The sequence below is a fragment of the Microcaecilia unicolor genome, chromosome 1 (genome assembly GCF_901765095.1).
Source record: "Microcaecilia unicolor chromosome 1, aMicUni1.1, whole genome shotgun sequence".
Lineage (NCBI taxonomy): Eukaryota > Metazoa > Chordata > Amphibia > Gymnophiona > Siphonopidae > Microcaecilia > Microcaecilia unicolor.
The window spans coordinates 216,214,792-216,237,546 of NC_044031.1; the positions used below are offsets into that span (position 1 = coordinate 216,214,792).

The 22,755-nt window shown below is 42.2% G+C and overlaps 1 protein-coding gene across 1 annotated transcript in view; it reads left to right on the forward strand.

Annotated features, from left to right (window-relative positions):
- The window catches only part of PDIA4 (protein disulfide isomerase family A member 4), a 66,530-nt gene extending 45,073 nt beyond the window's left edge, over positions 1–21,457 (forward strand). The window contains exons 4-10 of the mRNA XM_030204278.1: positions 947–1,085; positions 1,229–1,434; positions 12,983–13,141; positions 13,787–13,938; positions 14,090–14,246; positions 15,038–15,271; positions 20,717–21,457. Coding sequence (XP_030060138.1) covers positions 947–1,085; positions 1,229–1,434; positions 12,983–13,141; positions 13,787–13,938; positions 14,090–14,246; positions 15,038–15,271; positions 20,717–21,132 — 1,463 coding nt within the window. The 3' untranslated portion in view covers positions 21,133–21,457. The remainder of the gene's footprint in view (positions 1–946; positions 1,086–1,228; positions 1,435–12,982; positions 13,142–13,786; positions 13,939–14,089; positions 14,247–15,037; positions 15,272–20,716) is intronic.
- Positions 21,458–22,755: the final 1,298 nt, after the last annotated feature.

Below are 22,755 nucleotides of genomic sequence, written 5' to 3' on the forward strand. Positions count from 1 at the left end.
AAAATTTAAAAAACAATTATCTGCAACCCAAAACAGGATAATTAAATTGTTTTTTTGTTTTGTATTAATAAGATTAAAACCTTGTCAGAGCAAGCATGAATTAGATGGAAAGTCACTACAGTGATTTCTGTGACCAGCTTATAAATGAAACTGTCTTGTGGCCACTTAAGAGATTTGTGGTGCCCTGAGCATTTTTTTTTGTCAGATCCTGCACTGAGCTCCCTTCAGCCATCCCACCTACGTCGGTTTCCAAACCGCCCATATACCTCCAAGGGACCCAGGATCGATACGGGCAGGAAAAATTATAAGGGAGTTCTGCTCCTCTCCTTCCCCCCCCCCCCCCCCCCCCCAAAAAAAAAAAAAAAAAATTCCTTCCTGCCCTGCTCATCCAATTCCCATCCACTGGCTGACATGTTCTGTATAGCCCTTTTCTTAAAGCTTGGGGAGCTCTGATCTATAGGATTGAAGATATGCATATCTATTCCATTTTATTTTGTTTACTTTGTATATGCAGTTGTATACCGCCTTCAAATTTTTTGTAGTTGGAGCAGTGTGAAAGTGTAAGACATGAACTGCTTTGGGATCTTGCCAGGTACTTGTAACTTGGATTGGCCACTGTTGGAAACAGGATGCTGGTCCTGATGGACCTGTCTGTCCCAGTTTGGCAACGCTTGTATTCTTATGAACATGACTTAAAACTTTCTCTGTGGATGAATGTAAAGAAGATTCTCAGTCTTGTTGACAAATGTCTGCAAGGCCCCTGTAACTATTTTCTAACCACCTATGGGGTACAAAAATCTAAAGGGAATATTTTTTTTTTTTTTATTCCTCTCTCCTTTTATCATAAATTACGAGAGCCATCATTGTATTCCCAGCTTAACACTTTTTTTTTTTGTATTGTTAGACTCCACCAATTGATTACTTCTGTTTTGGCTTTGTTTTGTAGCAATTGTAGCCAAAGTAAAAGAAATTTCCCAACCGGATTGGGTGCCCCCACCAGATGCCACGATAGTACTGACCAAAGATAATTTTGATGATGTTGTGAACAATGCTGATATCATTCTGGTGGAGTTCTATGCCCCTTGGTAAGAAACAGCACAGTTTGCAAGCTTTCTTCTGACCTTCTTTTGCACTCTTCTTTAAATAAGGATGGTAAATAAACCCAAGAATCTTAGCTAGTAAGCTGTAGTATTACATGCTTTAAATTGCTTCTTTCTCTTCTGAGCAGGTGTGGCCACTGCAAAAAGCTGGCTCCAGAGTATGAAAAGGCAGCACAGGAGCTAAGCAAGCGTACACCACCTATTCCTCTGGCCAAAGTGGATGCTACAGCTGAGACCGAAATTGCAGGAAGGTTTGGCGTCACTGGTTACCCAACTTTAAAAATCTTCCGCAAAGGCAAAGCTTTCGAATACAATGGTCCTAGAGAAAAATATGGTGAGGAGTTGTATGTATGTATGTGTGTGGGGTTTTTTTTGTTTGTTTTTTTAAATATTTTTAACCTCTGTTCCTATTCCATCACCTTTCGTCTGGGAGTTGCAGACTGAAGCCATTAAGGGCTGTGCATAAACTTAATGCATTTGGTACCCATGTTGAGATTATGTACTCTGCCATTCTTCCCTTAGCGATATTAGCTGGCCAAGAGCATCTGTTGCTAGGCATCAAAGGCTATGCGGTATCATTTGTAAATTCTCAATTGGGGCCTCATTTGGTCATACTCCTACAGGCTTTTTATGAGGATGTTCAGCTTGCACCCACCAGTTGAGAACCAGTTATCTGGTGCACTTGAACTTTAGGGCATGTGAAAGGGGTTTGCGGCCATGATTGTGATGCAGTAGCACCCTGGGGAAATGAGTTATCAGAAGATTTTTATACTTCCTTAAAACCGAGTGGCCTAGTGGTTAGGGTAGTGGACTTTGGTCCTGGGGAACTGAGAAACTGAGTTCGATTCCCACTTCAGGCACAGGCAGCTCCTTGTGACTCTGGGCAAGTCACTTAACCCTCCATTGCCGCATTGAGCCTGCCATGAGTGAGAGAGCGCGGGGTACAAATGTAACTAAAATAAATAATTGGACAGGAAGGTAACGGATGAAATAAGACATTCCATTATGTCACCAAAGGATCAGTTTAGACTAATGAGTTGTGCCCATCCACCAGCAGGTGGAGATAGAGAACACTAATTAGCGAGCTGTGCCATATAAGCACCTGCGCATTAGAACTCAGCCAGTATTCTCCAGCTCCAGCAGGTGGATAGACGTTCCTTGTGCAGGTCTGTGGTCTCCTGTCCTGTTACCAGGTTCAGTTGAGTTGGGGTTGAGAGAGTGCTGTGCCTTAGGGGTAAACCTAGTGATGCTAGGTCCCTCCCTGCCCCCACATTACCACTTCTTTGCTTCTGTTATTCCCTTGCTAATTTTCTCCTGCTTCGTTAAAAAAAGAAAAAGCTTTACCTTTGCATTTCTCTTTGACAATTACCTTTTTTTGTGTGAAGTTATATGACTTTACAGTACCTTTGAAGCAAATGGGCTGGCAGAAATAAGCAGCCTCAGTAGAAACAGTACTAGAGCGTGGCTGAACTTTTAAAATGCTGTTCCCGCTGTTGTAGCCGCTATCGCCATCAGGCATGTGTAATGTTTGTGTTAAACCAGCTGAATTACAAATTCTGCAAGATGCTGGAGCCGGCTTACATTGATCAGTGGGCTTCCTCGCTGCCCTCTTTCACCTGAATTTTGTACGCCTTTTACATTGTGTTTTCCTGTTAAACAGCAAACAGCCTGTTTCTCACACCTGCTTCTCAGCCTCTTTCTGAAGAGAATCTTTCAAAAAAAGAGAACATTATCTGCACTTGAGTTGGAAAAGCTTTCTCCGTCATATCCTCAAGATTGAAGAAAGATTATCAGTAACTTCTGAGTATTCATTTTCTACTTATTTGCCTGAATCAGATATGCCTGATAAAGCAGCTAGGTTAATTCTTAAGGAAGAACTCCCCTTATTAATAACCAAAACTATAGAAGTTTTTACCTCTCCTGCTCAGGCTGCGTCCTCAGCCCCCTTGATAATGTCTGGTACAAAAAGGCCCTCTAAATCTTTTCATATTCATGAGGCTATGAGGGGAATTCATTGTGGCTCAGTGGGTCACTCCTGATTAGTCTAAACTTTACCTCCTTCTATTGACTTTAAGCAGGGCCGGTCTTAGGGCGAGGCGACCGCATAGGGCCTCGCGCTCAAGGGGGCCCCGCGCCTCCGCCCCGACCGCCCGAGTTCCAGTCCCCCTCCCTCTGAATTTTAAAAGTTACCTCGTCTGGTTACAGGCAGCGACAGGAGTGAAAAGCGTGCAAGCTCAGCTGCTCGGCGATTCAGGAGCCTTCCTTTCCCTTTCTCAGATCTGGTCCCGCCCTCGTGGAAACAGGAAATGAGTGCGGGACCAGAGCTGAGAGAGGGAAAGGAAGGCTCCTGAAGCGCCGAGCAGCACAGCTCGCACACTTTTCACTCCTGCTGCTGCCTGTAACCTGACGAGGTAACTTTTAAAATTCAGAGGGAGGGGGGCCTTGGAGCTGGGTAGAAGGGGACAGGGAGGGGGCCTTGGAGGGAGGAGGATGGCCTGGGAGCTCGGAGGTAAGGGTGGCCGGCCCTGGAGCTAGGGCGGGGCTAGGATGGGGCCCCATCAAATTGGTCTGCATAGGGCCCCACACCTGCTAAGACCAGCCCTGACTTTAAGCATTGTTTTCTGAAAGTAGATGCTCTAATTAGCCCTTAAGGATTTGCATGACCGTAGACTGGAGTCCTCTTTAAATTTGCTTTCCAAATAACAGCTTTAAATTCCCAAGCAGAAGTTGTACCTCCTTTTTTTTTTTTGTGCTAGAGCTTCTTTATCTTGGGTTCAGCAGTTGTCTGACTTAGATTCTCCACTTGACTTTTTGCCGCCTTTGGAAGCAGCATGGTTTTACCTTGCAGATGATTTATATGATATCCTGTGACCATCAGCTAAGTCTATGGCCCTAGCGGTGTTTACAGGAAAGCTTTGGTTTAAGACATTGGGCAGCTGATGTAGTGTCCAAGTCTTGTTTGGCTAAACTGCCTTACAGGGGCAAACTTCTCTTTGGTTCTGATCTAGAGAAGATTAAGGCTTTAGAAAACTAAGTTGCGCACCTTCCTGAAGACAAAACTAAACCTCGGTCCTGAATAGCTAAAGCCCGTTTCAAGGAAGCCAGGTGTTACAGATCGGGGAAATTTCCAAGAGACTGTCTTCTTTCAAGGAGGTTTAAAAAAAAAAAAAAAGCTTTGCCAACCTCTTAGAGACCCTCTATCCTCTGGTCATCCCTCAATGACAGGGACAGGGTTCACTCCTTGTCTCTAGTTTTGGGAGGGCGTCTTTCCTTTTTTACAAGGCGTGGACCACCATAACTACATACCAATGAGTGTTGGATGTCATTTGTGAGATTACAAACTAGAATTCTGCCGACCAATCACAGATATTTTCTCACAATCACCTTGCAGCAACTCCAGCAAGTGTCTGTCAGTACAAGAGACTTTGCAGTCTTTGTTACTGCTGGGTGCAATTCAGCCATTTCCTCTGGCAGAGAGAGAGGAACAGGCAGGTACTAGATTTGTTTCATTGTACTGAAGAAAGGAGGTTCCTTCTGTCCATTTCTGGACTTCAAGGGTTTCAAGTCCCTCAAAATCCAGCACTTCGCTAATGCAATATTGCATCTTGAAATTTGTTTTATTGAATATACTTTCTCCTAAGTTAACGGCTCTTAGCCCCCGAATTGGTGGTCTAATGTAAGTTTTGAATGGTTTCCTGGATCTTGTTTAAATTGAAGATTTTCCAACTGTTTTCCTTATCCAAGTAGTAATGCTTGTAAATAATGTGAAAATGATAAAAATAAAAAAAAATAAAAAAAATCCAGCACTTCAGAATGGAGACCCTCAGATCAGTTATAGCCTCGGTCTAACCAGGAGAATTTCTTACCTCTAGATCTCAAGGAGGCTTATGTTCACATTCCAATTTGGTCTCCTCACAGAATATATCTTTGTGATCTTAGGGAGTCATTTTCAATTCACAGCAATGCCATTCAGACTATCAGCTGCCCCATGCACTTTCTCCAAAGTAATGGTGGCCTTTTTTTTGCAAACAAAGGTATTCAAGTGCACCCTTATCTGAATGACTGGCTCATTCAAGTACCTTCCTTTTGAGAGAGTCTTCAGAATACTTCCAAAACAGTTTCTCTGCTTTGTTGCCTAGGATGGGTGATAAACAGCAGCAAGAGTCATTTGAACCCATCTCAATCTCTTTTGAAGATCTGACATTAAAATCAGTTTTTCTGGTTGCTATCTGTTCTGCAAGGCGGGTTTCTGAACTTCAAGCCGTCTCTTGTCTGGACTTTTTGACTGAGTCATTCCGTCCACTGCTTAGCTATTGAATACTGGCTTTCTAATGTATAGGTGCTTGTATGGCACAGCTTGTTAGTGTTCTTTATCTCCACCTGCTGGTGGTTGGGCACAACCCATTAGTCTGTACTGATCATTTGGGACTAAAGGAAAGAAAATTATCAGGTAAGAACTAATTTTTTTCCATAGGAAATAGTAGAGCACCATGTTGCTTAAATCTAATTTTGATGCTGCTGTTGAAATAATTGGTATAACAAATGTTAGACTATCCTAAGTAGACTTTATTATTCAGCTGAATACAAATAATGAAAAATATTTGGCCAAATACCGAATATGAATAATTGGCATTGAGCTTTAACATAACAAATACTTAATCACATTGCTTTTATTATTTGTTTTAGTAGTATTTAGCACAGACCCTTGAATTATTCATATTTGAATTTGTCGCTATTTGACCAAATATAAATAATGTATTCAGTGCACTATTTGGGGCCAATATGAATATTCAGTGCAACCCTAATCCAAAGTACAAAAATTGTCTGTACCCTCCATGTTATGATATCCTTATCACATGTATAAACAATTCAGGAGTTCCCTCCAATAGCATGCTCCAGATATCCCCTGAGGCTCTGATGTCCTGAATTCCTTTTTGTCCAGCAAAACCAAACTAGGTGACCGGCCCAGAAGCTGCCTCGCCAGCCTAGTCCAGAGCTGCATGTGGAATACTTTATTACTATCGATTAGCAACACAGAATGTTGATGATGCATGTTTTATAGTGCAGAACTCATAGGTCATTGGTTTCTCTCCATCTGCTGGCTGACAGGCATAACCTCAGAAATTCTGGACTGGTCTGGTTGGGACAAAACAAATATTTCATCTTCAGTGCCTCCAATGCATGTAAATCCAAGCATGAATATTCATTGCAGATATTCTGAAAACCTGACTGGTGTTCCCCCAGGTGAGGTTTGGGAACTACTGCTTTAGGAGCAAGTTGCCTTTCAGAAAAGATTTGAGGGAAACCAAGCCTCCAAAGCTGCAGGAAGATAGACTGTGAGGTACTTTGAGTGCATTCCAAGTCACATGCACTTTAGAGAAGTGAAGTGAGATGTTAGACAAGCAGGATGGCTAGTTTCACAGCGTAGTTGTCCACTTTTGTTTGAACCACAGGAAAATATTCCCAAGGTCAGAAGGCCACAGGAACTTCTGGAAGCCCTCAGTACAAGCTTGGGGATTTCCCCCCCCCCCCCCCCCCCCCCCCAATGGAGTGGATAAGAGCGTGGCTATTTGCATCTTTCAGGAGTGAACTTGAATAAACTTTGCTAACACTACATCCAGGACCCACTAGTCAGGAGTACAAATGGGAATTTTCCCACTGCCTCATAGATGACTTTAGTTTCTCCCTACTAAGCACTGGGGGAAAAAGTTAAAAGTACCCTGGAAAGGTTGATTGCTTTAGATCAGTGTTTCCCAAGTCAGTCTTGGGGTACCCCTTTGCCAGTCAGGTTTTCAAGATACCCACAATGAATATGCAAGAGATTGATTTTGCATAGACTGTCTCCATTGTTAGCCACAATGAATGTGCATGAAAGATTTGCAATCTTGAAAACCTGACTGGCAAGGGGTATTCCAGGACTGACTTGGGAAACACTGCTTTAGGTGTTACTACCATACCCACGCAGGAGAGAGAGGTTGATAACTCTAACTCTATTAATTGGTACCAAAGAAAGGGTACTTTTCAACTGATTCTTGATTAGAGTGTGACCTGAACTCTGTGGATTCCTCCCATTTCAGAATGGAGACTTTGCATTTGGTCATTTCAGGGGGACCAGGGGCAGAGGTCTTACTTCACTTGATCTCAAGGAGACACAGTTACACGTTTCCCATTTGATTTCCACACCAAAATTTTGATTTGTCATTTTACTCTACCTTTCAGCTTGTACAGCTCCCTGCACATTTCCAAAGGTCATAGTTGTTGTGGCAACTGCACTGCGCAGAGTGGAGCTCTTGGTCTACTTGTATCTATCTCATGACTGGATTATTAGAGCAAGAGTCGTCAAGTGACGGCACAAGTGGTACAATCCTAGAGTTCTTGGGATGGATAGTTAGTTTTGCCAAAAGCAAGCTGCAGCCCCCCCCCCCCCCCCCCCCCCAATGCATTAGAGTATTTGGGGACTTTTTTTAATACCAGACTGGGAAAAGTGTTCTTGCTCAGACAGAGGATCCAGAAACTTCAGGCTCAGATTCTTGACGGTGCTCCCTGGGTCTGGAATGATATCAAGGTACTGGGGTCAATGGCTGCAACCCTGGACTTAATGCCCTGGGCTCAAGCTAACAGTTGGCCCCTTGTAGTTGTCTGAGTCATTGGTCCCCTCAGTTTCAGGAGTACAATATAGGCTCCCATGGTTAACGAGTCAAAACCATCATGGGATGGTGACTAGACTCCAGAATTTGGCAAGAGGCCCTGAGACCACTAAATTGGATGGTGATGACTACAGGTACAGGTCTGGTGGAGGAGGCAGAACATGGCTTGGGGGGTGCATGGACACAGATGAGCATGGCACCCTCTGTCAATATCAGATTACATAAAACTGCTAGACAGATCAAAGCTTGCCATTAGGAGAGCACTGGAGGCTTTTTAGCTCTTGGTCTAGGGGAAAGAAGTGAACTGCTGTGGCCCTACAGGAGAAGATTATGTGTCCTATCAGGGATGCATAAAGTTAGAGTAGCCAGAGAGGCTGCTATGCTCTTTTTCTTTCTTGGAGTCAAACGTTTTCAGGCATCGTCGACAGCAAACATAGCGGGAGTCGAATGTACAAGCGGGCTTCTTTTGCAGGAATGTGTTGTATCCTGTGTTGTATCCTCTCGGTAAAGTCATTTACCATTGATTTGCCCACTGGTGGGGAGTTCAGTTATGGATTTCATGGTGTCCTCTTTCTTTTTGATTGGAGGAAATAGCTGGAATCAGCAGGTCTCAATGCACTTGTTCAGGCTTGTCCACAAATGGACTTACTGTATATATCCCCCTCCCTAGCTGCTGTTGGGGTCATCTATTACAGAAGATCGTGCCTCCATCCTGGTCTGGTTAGCCAACTTTTTTGGATGCATGCTACCTCTTTGCCTTAATGCTAGAGTCCAGAGAGTCATTGAAGCATGATGTGCAGAGAGGATTATGTTGTTTTTCGAGCTTCATTAGTTCAGACTTTGAATTTGCAGGAAGATTTTGTGAAAAGGTCTGTCCTTTATCCTCTCAAAAGTGCAGGTGATGTCACTGGCATGTTACAGATCAATTAGAAGGAACGTTGGTGGCTTCCCATCCAGATGTTGTATGTTTCCTTAAGAGTGGTAATATTGTACCCAACCTTGTTTCAATTACAGTGTACCGCACTGAACCTTGAATAGGGGATATTAGCAGTATATAAGATCTGAACTGAATTGGTGTACTTGGATGCCCACTATGCATTTTAATTTGGTCTTGCAGGTGTTTTCGGCTCCACCTTTTGAATCTCAAGAAAACATCTTTAAAGTATCTTGCATTGAAATTTTGGTCTTTTTGGTGGCTATTTGTTTGGCTAGGTTTTTGGAATTATAGGCCATAAGCCATATCCTGCTGAGAACCCATTTTATGTTTTACAGAAGGAATGTCAATTGATATAGTTTCTTCCTTTCTTCCCAAAGTAATATTGTTTTTTCATGTGAATCAGATATTGCCCTCCTTACTACTACTACTATTTGACATTTCTAAAGCGCTACTAGGGTTACGCAGCGCTGTACAATTTAACATAGAAGGACAGTCCCTGCTCAAAGGAGCTTACAATCTAAAGGACAAATGTACAGTCAGTCAAATTGGGGCAGTCTAGATTTCCTGAACGGTATAAAGGTTAGGTGCCGAAAGCAACAACTATAGAGTACTAGGTCAATCTTTTCACTATTAGGGCTCCTGGAGTATGTTTAGGAATAAGCACTCAAAGGGACGAAGTTCTAAAATGTTTAGGTACTTGGAGAACTGTTGGGGCTGGCCTACAAGCAAGCAGGACTGACCCTGCATTGCTCTCGGTACTTGTCTTTGTTGGAGAATGGGGTTTTTTTTTCCCTCCGGGGATGCAGAGTGCAGCTTTTAAACTGTGAAACTGTAAAGGCATTAGGTTTTTGTCAGATGTTTTAGAGGAAGATGAAGCCCAAATACTGGATTTGCTGCATTAAAATCAAAATATGACCTATTGAATAAGGGTTGATATCCTTACATTCAAATGTAACATTATTTTAAGAAGGTAATTAGCCATTCATAAAGCCTTGATGGGGATAACGTTTTGAAAAATATGGCCTCTACCAGCGTCATGTGGTGAATAAATGGAGGGAGGAGTTTGTGGGTTGGAAGTTTTTCAGAGGGGGGTTATAGGGGGGAAGAAACCAGTGGGAAATAGCCAGCTTTGAGATTTAAGCTGTATAAATTTCTACATAGGATATACATCATCCCAATAGGACTCAGGAAATGGGGCTGCCCACTAATGGTACTTGTAAGCAATGTGGGGAAATAAGAAAGTACCTGGAAACATGTCTGAATATTCAGGAATTTTGGATATGGGTGATGTTAGGAGTAACCTTGCCTGTGAATGCGAGCTTGAGTTTGTTAGATTGAATGGAGGATTTACATGAAGAAAAGCAAGTCCCTGCATTTTTTTTATTTATTTATAAAGCTTGTTTGATGGCATAGCATTCTATTTTGTTGCAACGGATAGAAGAGCAATCCCCTTCAATGAGTGTTACGGTGGAATCAAGTGCATGAGCTACTCAGAATGAGCAGAATGTCTCTCTGTGGAAGAGGTAGGGGAAGAAAAGCAAAAAAAAAAAATTCTTAAAAGTATGGACACCCTTTTTGTAATTGACTGACTGTGCTCTTTGTCAGGAAAAGTGAAGAGCCACAAAGGCAACTGTTGTGTTGACTAAAGGAAGTGATTGCTTTGGCCTATCTTCTCAAAGGTTAAGTACTACCTCAAGTTCTCAGAGCTCGTTCAGCTAGAGAAATACTACTACTATTTATCATTTCTGTAGCGCTACAAGGCATACGCAGCGCTGCACACTATACACAAAAAGACAGTCCCTGCTCAAAGAGCTTACAATCTAGATAGTGACTTCTTGGGCTGTATAAGTACATAAGTACATAAGTAGTGCCATACTGGGAAAGACCAAAGGTCCATCTAGCCCAGCATCCTGTCACCGACAGTGGCCAATCCAGGTCAAGGGCACCTGGCACGCTCCCCAAACGTAAAAACATTCCAGACAAGTTATACCTAAAAATGAGGAATTTTTCCAGTCCATTTAATAGCGGTCTATGGACTTGTCCTTTAGGAATCTATCTAACCCCTTTTTAAACTCCGTCAAGCTAACCGCCCGTACCACGTTCTCCGGCAATGAATTCCAGAGTCTAATTACACGTTGGGTGAAGAAAAATTTTCTCCGATTCGTTTTAAATTTACCACACTGTAGCTTCAACTCATGCCCTCTAGTCCTAGTATTTTTGGATAGCGTGAACAGTCGCTTCACATCCACCCGATCCATTCCACTCATTATTTTATACACTTCTATCATATCTCCCCTCAGCCGTCTCTTCTCCAAGCTGAAAAGCCCTAGCCTTCTCAGCCTCTCTTCATAGGAAAGTCGTCCCATCCCCACTATCATTTTCGTCGCCCTTCGCTGTACCTTTTCCAATTCTACTATATCTTTTTTGAGATACGGAGACCAGTACTGAACACAATACTCCAGGTGCGGTCGCACCATGGAGCGATACAACGGCATTATAACATCCGCACACCTGGACTCCATACCCTTCTTAATAACACCCAACATTCTATTCGCTTTCCTAGCCGCAGCAGCACACTGAGCAGAAGGTTTCAGCGTATCATCGACGACGACACCCAGATCCCTTTCTTGATCCGTAACTCCTAACGCGGAACCTTGCAAGACGTAGCTATAATTCGGGTTCCTCTTACCCACATGCATCACTTTGCACTTGTCAACATTGAACTTCATCTGCCACTTGCACGCCCATTCTCCCAGTCTCGCAAGGTCCTCCTGTAATCGTTCACATTCCTCCTGCGACTTGACGACCCTGAATAATTTTGTGTCATCGGCGAATTTAATTACCTCACTAGTTATTCCCATCTCTAGGTCATTTATAAATACATTAAAAAGCAACGGACCCAGCACAGACCCCTGCGGGACCCCACTAACTACCCTCCTCCACTGAGAATACTGGCCACGCAATCCTACTCTCTGCTTCCTATCTTTCAACCAGTTCTTAATCCATAATAATACCCTACCTCCGATTCCATGACTCTGCAATTTCTTCAGGAGTCTTTCGTGCGGCACTTTGTCAAACGCCTTCTGAAAATCCAGATATACAATATCAACCGGCTCCCCATTGTCCACATGTTTGCTTACCCCCTCAAAAAAATGCATTAGATTGGTGAGGCAAGACTTCCCTTCACTAAATCCGTGCTGACTTTGTCTCATCAGTCCATCTTAGTTCATCTTCCTGGAAGAGATTTATAGAGCCACTACCTGATGATCTTACATTCCTTTGCCAACTTTTACAGGCTTGAGGGGAGAGAGCAAGGGAAGCAGCTATGTTTGGTTTGGAGCTGGAGTCTTAGCAGAAGTTTCTTCACCCGACATAATGGGTGCTTTGTTACCAGCTTGACGGTTTTCTTAGAGTCCAACCAAACCAGGCTGGACACCACCCTGTAGCTGGAGAAGTGTTCCTTTTTGTGTATCTGGTACTATCTCTACCTAGGATTTCCTGCGAGGAGGAACTGGTGGCTCTAGAAGTTTCCCCAAGGGACCACTTGACTGTTTTGGATCCCTGAATTCTCATCTTCTCTGGAGTTTATGTATGGAGGAATTTTAGTTTGGTTAGTCCTCATATGCTTTGTTACAGGAATACTGATGAGCTGTGGCTGCATGGTGCCTTTTTATAGTGTAGCGCTTGTAGCTCATTAGTTTCTGTCCATTGGCTGATGGGTACAATCTGGACTAGTCTGGATGGATTCAAGAAAAGAAAATTAGCAGGCAAGACCAAAGTTTTCCATGCACATTAAAGTGCATTATAGTATGTTAATGCCTTTTAATGTGCAGTGAAACATCTTAGTGCACATACCAGACAAGGCATGTTAATTCTCACAGCAATGTGAAGAATACAGTTACTATATGGATCCAGAAAAAGGATGACAGATTGAGCCAGTTTGGGATTTACTTACATTGCTTTCAATGGAATCAAAACCCGGACTGGATCAATGTGTCCTCCTTTTTCTGGAGCCATATGGTAACCCTAGTGAAGAAACCAAACTGAAAACGGAAGCAAATGACCAATCCTAAATAGTCTACAATTTGCAGTTCGGCTGTACATCATCCCCAGCGTTGCATCTGAATTAGTAGCTTTATCTGTTTTGCTGATATGTCTAAGTAACATGAACCAAATATCCCCATAAGGCATTTGCCTCGTACTATAGTGCTGAAAAGTTTTGGAAGAGAATACAGTTCTGTGTTGCCTTGCCTAAATAGATTTCTTTTTCTTTTTTTCGCGTGATCTTTCTGGCACAGGTATTGTCGACTATATGACTGATCAGGCTGGCCCTCCATCCAAGCAGATACAGGCGGTCAAGCAAGTACAGGAATTTGTGAAAGATGGTGATGATGTCGTCATACTTGGCATCTTCAATGGCGAGCAGGACAAGGCCTATCAGTTGTATCAAGATGCAGGTGGGTTCTGTGGTTTTGTCAGAGCGAGGTATGGAGGGCCTGCCCTTCAGGACTCTCTTTATTCCCATTACCTTATCTTTGGTGTAGAGTAGTATTTCTCAACCAGCAATCTTCAAGCCCCAAGTACTCCTACATTAACAAAACTGTATAGCATATCAATCTCCTTGTAGCAGATATTGTAGAAGAGGAATGGATTTCTTGCAGTCAAAAGAAGAGCTAGGGAAGTAGCAAAAGCCTACCACGTTCCAAACTTTTAAAAACAAAAGTAGAGAGGGGAGTCCATCGGTGACCCAACTCAAGCTATAGAAAAGCAGAAGGGAGAACTTGGTATGACTTAAGGAAGCAATTTCGAGCAGTCTAGGCCTATATATGATTTCAATTATGATTGTAAAAGCATAAAATGTTTTTGTATTCAAGTGACTGTTCATAAAACAAAAGGTTCTTCAACCAAAAGAAGAAAAAAATCTGTGTAATCTTTGGTCTTTGGCAGCATTCCATATTTTTTCCTGGTGCCAAATATGTCCCACTTTTTTTTGTGGGGGTTAGCTGATATATTCTTGGACACAGTATAAGATTTACACGAATAGGAAGATAACTCATCACGGTAAACTGATCCCATTGCCAATATGGTTTGTATCTTAACAGCCAACAACTTAAGAGAAGACTATAAATTTCACCACACCTTCAGCAATGAAATTACAAAATTTTTAAGTGCATCTCCAGGGCAACTGGTGGTCATGCAGCCTGAAAAATTCCAGTCAAAATATGAGCCAAAGAAGCACCTTTTGACTTTCAAGGTAAGGAACTGCCTTTGGGCTCCTTGCAGGAGTGTTTGACTACTTCAGCAGTACCTATTTTGCATGTGGGTTTGGAATTACAAAGAGGCAATCCATAGCCATATATGCCAGAACTTTGCAGTGAAAGATACATTTGCAATTTTTGTTACAGGACTCCACTACAGATTCAGATGTGAAGGAGCACGTGACAAAATACACTCTGCCTTTAGTTGGTCATCGTAAGCTATCCAATGATATGAAGAGGTACACTAAGCGGCCCCTGGTGGTTGTCTATTACACCATAGACTTCGGCTTTGATTACAGAGTTGGTAAGAACCTGGAGCAGCTTCACATGTCTAAGTGGTGGTGCTGAGCAGATTAACAGCCTTGCCTTATATGATGTTTGTTTTGGAGTATGAAAAGTCTTAGATAGGAGTCTGGAAGGGTGTGTAGCTTTGTTACTGTGCAAGTATCATCTAGCAGCTTGGAATCTGCAGTTTCTCTAGATTTTCTGTGGATTTCTCAATTCTAGTGGTATTGTTTGAAACTGTTCCACAGTTATGGTATGCATTCTGGTAACTGTATTTAACTTGGCTTTGCAGCCTCCAGTTCTCTAAGGTTGAGCCACATGCATTTGCAAAAAAGTCTGATTTTCCTTAAGGTGCTATAATCTTTACAGTGTTTAGTGTCACAGTTTTTTAGGCTTCTTGTCAAGTACCTGGAATGCATTTATGAATAAACATTTGAATACGAGTAGTGTACCTCATTACAAAAAAATAATCATTAAATGAGTAGATTTTGGTTGGACAAGTCTGAAAGGCAGTCTCCTTCTATATTCAAGCTCTATAAGACAGAACGATTTTCTAGCCATTCCAGACTGCCCTGTGTTTTGCTTTAGTGATGTTGAAAGGCATTAAAGTGTGAAAGCTGTATACATAAGGATGTTTTCCTGATTTTGTATTGAAGTTTGCGAGTTATCTCACTGTATAAAATGATAGATGGAACTTGCTGTTATCTGCTTCTGCCCCGTCTCTGCCTGTTGTCCTTTTTTTTTCTCCCCTGTTTGATTCCTGCTTCATATCATTCATGTAACATCTTCTTGTGACTTGGTGATTTTCAGCTACCCAGTACTGGCGAAGTAAAGTTCTAGAAGTAGCCAAGGACTTCCCCGAATACACATTCACCATTGCCAATGAGGAGGATTACTCATCGGAGCTGAATGACCTAGGGCTGGGCGATAGTGGGGAAGAAGTGAATGTTGCTATCCTGGATGTCGGTGGCAAGAAGTATGCCATGGAACCTGATGAGTTTGACTCTGATACTCTCAGGAACTTTGTGCTGGCATTCAAAAAAGGTATTGTTCAAGAGGATCAAAGAGACTATGTATCAATCCAATATAAATTCTTCTGCCACGAAAAATCCAACATATGTACTTTATCTAACACTTCCACAGTGGGTAGCCAGATAGATTAAGACCACATGGACTTTTAATAATTAGAGCTATGGAGGTTTTTACACCTGTGATTGTAAATATACCCTGTTAAAGTACCACTAATAAGGAAATAAGAGTTGAAGGTGGGGATCTAAGGCTTTCCTTCTAGTTAGATCATACTCCACTGTGGCTGTGTTAAATAAAGTACATATGCTGGATTTTTGTGACAAAGTATATTGGATTCAAAAAAAGATAAAGCTATGATCATGAAATATTTTTGGTCAAAGGTTGGTGATTACAGACTAAGGGAAGAGCTAATATTTGAGTCTCTGGTCTAAAGTGCGATATTAAGGTGCAGTAGTAGACAGCGTGTGCCTTTTTCCAGAAATTACTTAATTTTACCTTTTATTTATTTATCTGTAGCATTTGTATCCCACATTTTCCCACCAATTTGCAGGCTCAATGTGGCTTACATTTGCCGTAATGGCGATTGCCATTTCCAGGTAACAGAGTTACAAAAGGCATTGCATTAAGGTGCAAACATACATGGTAAAGAAGAATACGTTATGGTATTGCATATAGGTTCCCGAGTGATAGATTGGATTGTAACATACGTTAGGTCATCGACTATAGAGAGACCATTTTCGACATAAGGATTAAAGTGTTAGTGCTTGTTCATTAATAGCAATGAGGTTAGTCAGTCAAGTGCTAAGAATTCGGTTTTGTCTAGTTCATGTACAGTCTTATTTAGTAATTAGCATGGATGTTTATGGTATGCCTTCTTGAACAGGTCAGTTTTCAGTAACCTTCGGAAGATAGTTAGGTCTTGCGTTGTTTTTATGGCCTTCGGTAGTGCATTCCACAGCTGTGTGCATATGTAGGAGAAACTGGTTGTGTATGTGGATTTATATTTTAGTCCTTTACAGTTGGGGTAGTGGAGATTGAGGAATGTGCGTGCTGATCTTTTTGCGTTCCTAGTAGGCAGGTCTCTTGATACAGCATTGATTCACAGGATTATTTGCATAGTACATTTCAGTTTAATGAATATGGTATGATATGGTCTGGGGGTGTTATAGCCATGGAGTTCTAAAGAATTCATAGGGTAACAGCAAATTTCTTCCACTGCCAGCTTTTTTAAATTTTTTCTTTCCAGCCTAACAGAAGTCGGGGAGAGTTAGGCAGAAAGGGGCCAAATGTCTGGGGGGAAAACAACTCTCAAAAAATTAACCTGAATGAAATTTAGCATGAGGGAAAAATAATGAAAAGATACAAAAGTTTGAAAATGGGCCAGATCAGACCCATGTGTTCAGAGAAATAAGCACCCCCAAAAGAATGACCCAATTTCACTTTCTGTGCAATTTTGTTAAGAAATTGCTCCTTTCAAGCTGTCTACCCCTTGTTCTCAATGCTTCCCAACCTACACACATGCAGGCACCCACCAACCCACAAGCAGCACAGACAGGCATAAAGCCACAAAACATATGAGGTTGGACAGAATTCCATGAGCTTCTCATGCTTTTCCCACTTGTTTTCCTTTTCTTGTATACTGTTGATCATCAGCCTGTTTCTTGGACCATATTGCATTGTTATGGTAGTCTATGTGGCATATAGTTGGTGGGGGGATTCTCTCATAACTCAGCATCTAGTAACATTCTCTGGTAACGGGAGTCTTATTTAGAGCGTCCTACATTATCAGTTGCTCAGATGGTATTGTAGCTATAATTGACAGTGCGTCTTTTCTCTCCCACCCCACTCCCTTTTTACTGCAGCTGTAAAATGGCTGATTTTTCCAGGTTTTCTATTAATGGCCATAAGCTAATGTTGGCATTGGTGCTCGGCTATTTAAAAAAAAATAATTAGCACATGTGCACCAATTTTGTAGACAGTAAAGACTTGCATGCTATTCCTGTGCTAACCAAGTTTCCAGGTTTATTAAGAATTTACTATCCCACCCAATATACAGAGACATCTGAGCAGCTTATAGTCTAAAGAGAACAAATAAGATGTGTGGTAGGTTAGACGTGGCAAGTAGGATAAAGGAGATGAACTACAATTCAGACAGGATAGCAAATAATGGGGGAGGGGGGATAAAAATCATTCAGGCTCTTCTTGGGACCAACATAGTACTGTCAGAGCCATAGGCATCTACAGACAGGTTTTAAAATTTTCTGTTGATGTCTTGTGGCAGATAGATTGTGGCAGTTTATTCCAGTGAAAAGTACCTTGGACAGAGAATTATGTTCCTTTTCGTTGAAGATTCTTGAAACGAAAGTACGATCAGTTAGTACGCAGTAATGTATGCCGTGTAGCACAGGAATGTCTACTCTCTGGCCCCAGGCATGCCCCCTCCAACAAAAATGTAACCCACATACTGATTGCAAACTCATGAACGCATCCTGTGGTAAGGCTTTTTAAACTGGTACTTGCCACAGCTTAGTAAAGGGCCCCTAAATAGCCAAAACTGAACCAGCATTAAATATTTTAATGTGCATTCTTTTAGACCAGAGTTTCCCAAATGTGTCCTGGGGGAACCCCAGCCAGTCAGGTTTTCAGGATATCCACAATGAATGTGCATGAGATTTGCATACACTGCCTCCTTTGTATACAAATTTCTCAAGAATATTCATTGTGATATACTGGAAATCTGGCTGGCTAGGGTTCCCCCAGGACAGGTTTGGGAATCGCTACTTTAGACTTTGCATACAGGTATGTTCTCTGATATCTGTCTTTTTCTTTGCCCACACACATTGTACACATGTGGAGATAATATTCAATTGGTTTGACTACAGAAGCCAAGAAAAAAGTGCATTTGTGCTGTCTTGTCCCTGCTACCTGGCACTTGTTGATTGTAGCTTGCTCGCTCAGCACTGCAGACATGTTCTCTACACACTTTCCAGGGTCCTTAGATCCATGATCTTCCGTGCTGACCAACCTGTCTTCCTGAGGCATGTCAAACCACACCAGCCTGCTTCCAGCTTCAAAGCTTGAAAAACCAGCCATGATCTCCTCTTTCCCAGCTGAGTTGCTACTAGCCTCCCCTTTTGCCAAGAGGACTTTGCACCACATGCATTCTCTTGTCTCTACCCACGTGTTTTTATTTATGATGCATGACAGGAAAAGACACACAATACACCAATGTAACTAGGGCCGAAAGACCTTCCTATTTTCTTCAGCTGCTGCACCCCAACAGTCCAGGACATGTGAACACTTCTGTATGTATCCTATGTGCATATCCTATTTGTAGACATGCCCTATCCAACAGGCCAGTGATTCTCAATCCAATCCTTGGAGCACACCCAACCAGTTGGGTTTTCAGGATGAATATGCATGATAGATTTGCATATTCCTTGTGGATATCCTGAAAACCTGACTGGCTGGGTCAGTGTAATTTTTCTAACGAAAAAGTTCCGGTACTCAAATGTCAGGCCACCCTTCAGGGGTGGGGTAATCACTGAGGGACCCAACCCACAATAGCCAGGCCCCCTGCAACCAGTCACAGAACCTATGACAAGGCAGAATTGGTGTGTAGAGCCTGTGCTCTTTCATTAAAACTTGGGGTCCGTGGGTCAATTGTAGCAGACAATGGAAAAGGTGCCGGTACTCAGTACCCCCTCAAAAAAAGCCCTGGGTTGGGTGTGCTCCAAGCACTGGGCTGAAAAGCACCACAATAGGAACAGTCACTGAAGCAAAGCACACCTAAATTACCTAGCATACCCTGTGAAGAATCTTCATTGATTAAATGGTTATGTGAGTGGGATAAAATATTTATATACATGGGTGTGAAAAATGCTAGCTTTTCCCACCTTCTCCCCATTGCAGTATGCTGTTGTATAAGAAGTAGTATGGAGTACATTTTCTGTGTTTTTGATTGAATCTTGCACCTATCTAACTTTTCCAAAATATATTTACCTAGATTATCTGTACTGTAGGAAAATTGTCTGTACGATAGGAAAAAGGGTTGCTACTGGTATTTCCAATCCTACAAAAGCTTGTCGTTGAATAGTTGAGGTTCTTGGAAAGGCAAAGTGTACATACATAAGAAAAGAGTAGCCATACTGGGTCAGACCAATGGTCCATCTAGCCCAGTATCCTGTTTTCCAAACAGTGGCCAAGCCAGGTCACAAGTACCTGGCAGAAACTGAAATCGTGGCAACACTCCATACTACAAATCCCAGGGCAAGCAGTTGCTTCCTATGTCTGTCTCCTCAACTTCTAAGCAGCTTATAGATGCAAGGAAAAAAACACAATTTGAAGTGCCTGTATACAAATTCTAGAATAGCACTACATGATGAGGCAGATATAATAGGCATTTCTGAGACTTGGTAGAAAGAGGACAATCAGTGGGACACACTGTTAATAGGGTACAAACTAACTTGTGTGTCCACACTCGCCCCAAAAATGCAACGTTTCTATGTGATCTTTAGTCGAACAGCCTCTGAGCAGGGGGCAGAGTGGCTGTACTTAGTGCCAATCTGTTACCTTCTCCCTTTCCGTGCCTCTCCCATAACTTAATCTTCAATACTTTTGTTGCTCGCTTGTTCAGTTTTCTCAGCCCAGTCTCTGCATTGATTAGTACTTACTTACTCCTTTCAGGATCCCTCTTCTGTATTCTCTCCTCCTGTCTTTTGGCTATCTTGAACCATTGCATTGAGAACTGACAGGAGATCAGCAGCATGCTTATATAGACATTGGAAGTGTGTGCTGTCTTCTGTTACAGTTCATTGCAATGTCAACCTGTGCTCCATGCATATCAGTGCCCTCCTCCACCCCCTTCTCCCCACTCCCCCATGATAGTGCAGTTTGTGGGTTGAGAGTGAGAGAAGGAGGAGGTTCACTCCCTTGCTTTTCCCTCTCTACCTGGGCTAGTATTTCCTGTACATTCCGGTTTGAGCCCGGGCTAGTATTTCCTGTACATTCCGGTTTGAGCCCTGCAGGGGCTGCTTTGGTGGCACCCCCTCCCTCCTCTCCCATGTGGTTCAACATCTCTCCCTCTCCTGAGCTGGCTGAGCAGCCTATCATGCTGCTGCTCCCACCATTGACCAACATAAACTTTATATGACAGGGAAGTGAGAGGTGAGAGAACAGTGCTAGATCCGTAGGGGGGGAGAAGAATGGGATATACTGGACCCTTAGGGGGGTGAAAAGGCTTATCCTGTAGACCAGGTGAGGTCAGAGGCTGGATATTTTGGCACCCTTAATTGCTGGCACCCTGGACCAGATCTTCACCTGGTCCAATGGTTAAGCCGGCCCTGGAGTCCTGTTTCCAACCAAACCTTCTTGAATACTGGTCTACTAGCTTATTACTTTTATAGTTGCAAAAATGTTTTTGAAAAATGTATAGACTAACTGTATTATCCTTTTCAACAGGAAAACTGAATCCTATTGTAAAGTCGCAGCCTGTACCCAAAAGTAACAAAGGACCTGTAAAAATAGTTGTGGGTAAAACATTTGAACAAATAGTCCTGGATCCGAAGAGTGATGTACTGATAGAGTTCTATGCTCCATGGTGTGGACACTGCAAGGCCTTGGAGCCCATCTTCACTGAACTGGGCAAAAAGTACAGAACAGAAGAAGGCATTGTCATAGCCAAGATGGATGCTACCACCAATGACATACCCAGTGACAAGTACAAAACTGAGGGCTTCCCTACTATTTATTTTGCCCCAAGCAACAACAAAGAAAATCCCATTAAATTTGAAAGTGGGAGCAGAGATCTAGAGAGTTTGAGCAAGTTTGTAGAGGAACATTCCACCAAAGTCAGCAGAAGAAAAGTTGAGCTGTAGTAGGAAAAAAATGCAATTGTTTGTGGAGTATTTTTTTTTTTGGGGGGGGGGGGGGTGGAGGAGAGAAGGAAATAGGTGACTTGTTTGCATTATTGAGATTATTGGATTATTGGACTAATTATGCAGTATGGGCCAAGGAGAGTGGTAGAAAATGCCATGACCAGCTTTACAATCAAAGCTGCTCACTGAAGTATTTTGTATTGTCTTTGGTTCTTTTTCACTGAGCCTGACACATCTTTTCTGTTGACTGTTTTTGATTTGTTTAAAACTTTTGTATGTCTTGAAAACTTGTTCTGTTTTACCATAAAATATTTTGACAAATCCGTTTAAGGTAATTTTTTTTTTTTGTTCTTTTAGCATTCTTTTTTTTTTTTCCCCCCCGAGTTAATTTGTGGTGGTTTGGGCTGTGCTATGAGAGGATTGTAAGGACACAAAGGAGTGCATTTAGTTTTCAGTTCTGTGAACAAAAATTTCTACCAAAAAAGTAGTGTTCTCAATCTTTTTCTCTTGTTCGTTCATTTATTAATGGTTGAAATGGGCCACAAAGAGTGCTATTCACATTAACATGTGCTATATAGTAGCTAAGTCTTTTTATTAAGAGTGCACCAGAATAGTGATCATGGCCCTTCACACTTCACATCCCATAACTTTAGATTTGGGTTTTTTTTGTGTGTATAGTCAAAGGCTGTTTTCTTCCCATTCACAGATGCAAGTAATGGAGAAAGTTCATAGAGATCTTGGGTTTTGTGGGGAACCCCCAAACCAGTCAGGTTTTCAGGATAGATGTATACACAGAAGAAACAAATCCTCGCAAAGTACACAGTGTGTGGCAAGACAGTGAAGATGACACAAAGATGAGCGGACAACATTCCAATCGGTAAAAACAGTTTATTACGGATTGTTCTGGACGCGACACAGCTGTGTTTCGGCCAAATAGGCCTGCATCAGGAGTCTCATGTATCATATAGGAACATCCAGTTGTGAAATTGTCTGTCAAATTGTTAAAGAGAAATAAAGTAAAAGGTCCGGTCCTGAGGAACCTCAATTGGCAGTCACTCCGGAAGTACACTCTTGTTTGAATCAAAAATGCCATCGTATCGTAAACAAACTTTTGAAGAATATCGATAGTGACTATCCTTTGAGAGCAAAGTTGTGTGTTTGAATTACATTTTCTATAGATTTTGTATTTTAGGTTTGGGCCCTTTATTCCCTGAAGCAGCCTATGTATAGGTGAAATGATGGCCACGCTGCTTCCCTATTAGGATGACCCATTTCCTTACCTCTTATTTTAGTTCTTTTTTTTTTTCCTCGCCTTTTTTTTTTTTTTTTTTTTTTTCCCCACATTGGGCTGTTTTTGGACCTTGATGTCGGTTGCACTTCCTCACTTTTTTTTTTTTTTGGTGCCTTGCCCCTTTTTGTGGCACCATTTGAGTCATGATATGGCTGTGGAAGCTTTCCTTCCATGTTCAAGTTTCCAGTGGCTTTAAGCACTGTGTACCCAGGGCAATCAAACTATCTCTGGCAAGGACACCCATGCTTTGGTGTCTTCAGTGCCTGGGGCCTGACCATAGCCCTAACTGTGTCCTCTGTCTTTGGATGAAAATGACTCAGGTGGCCTGAGAG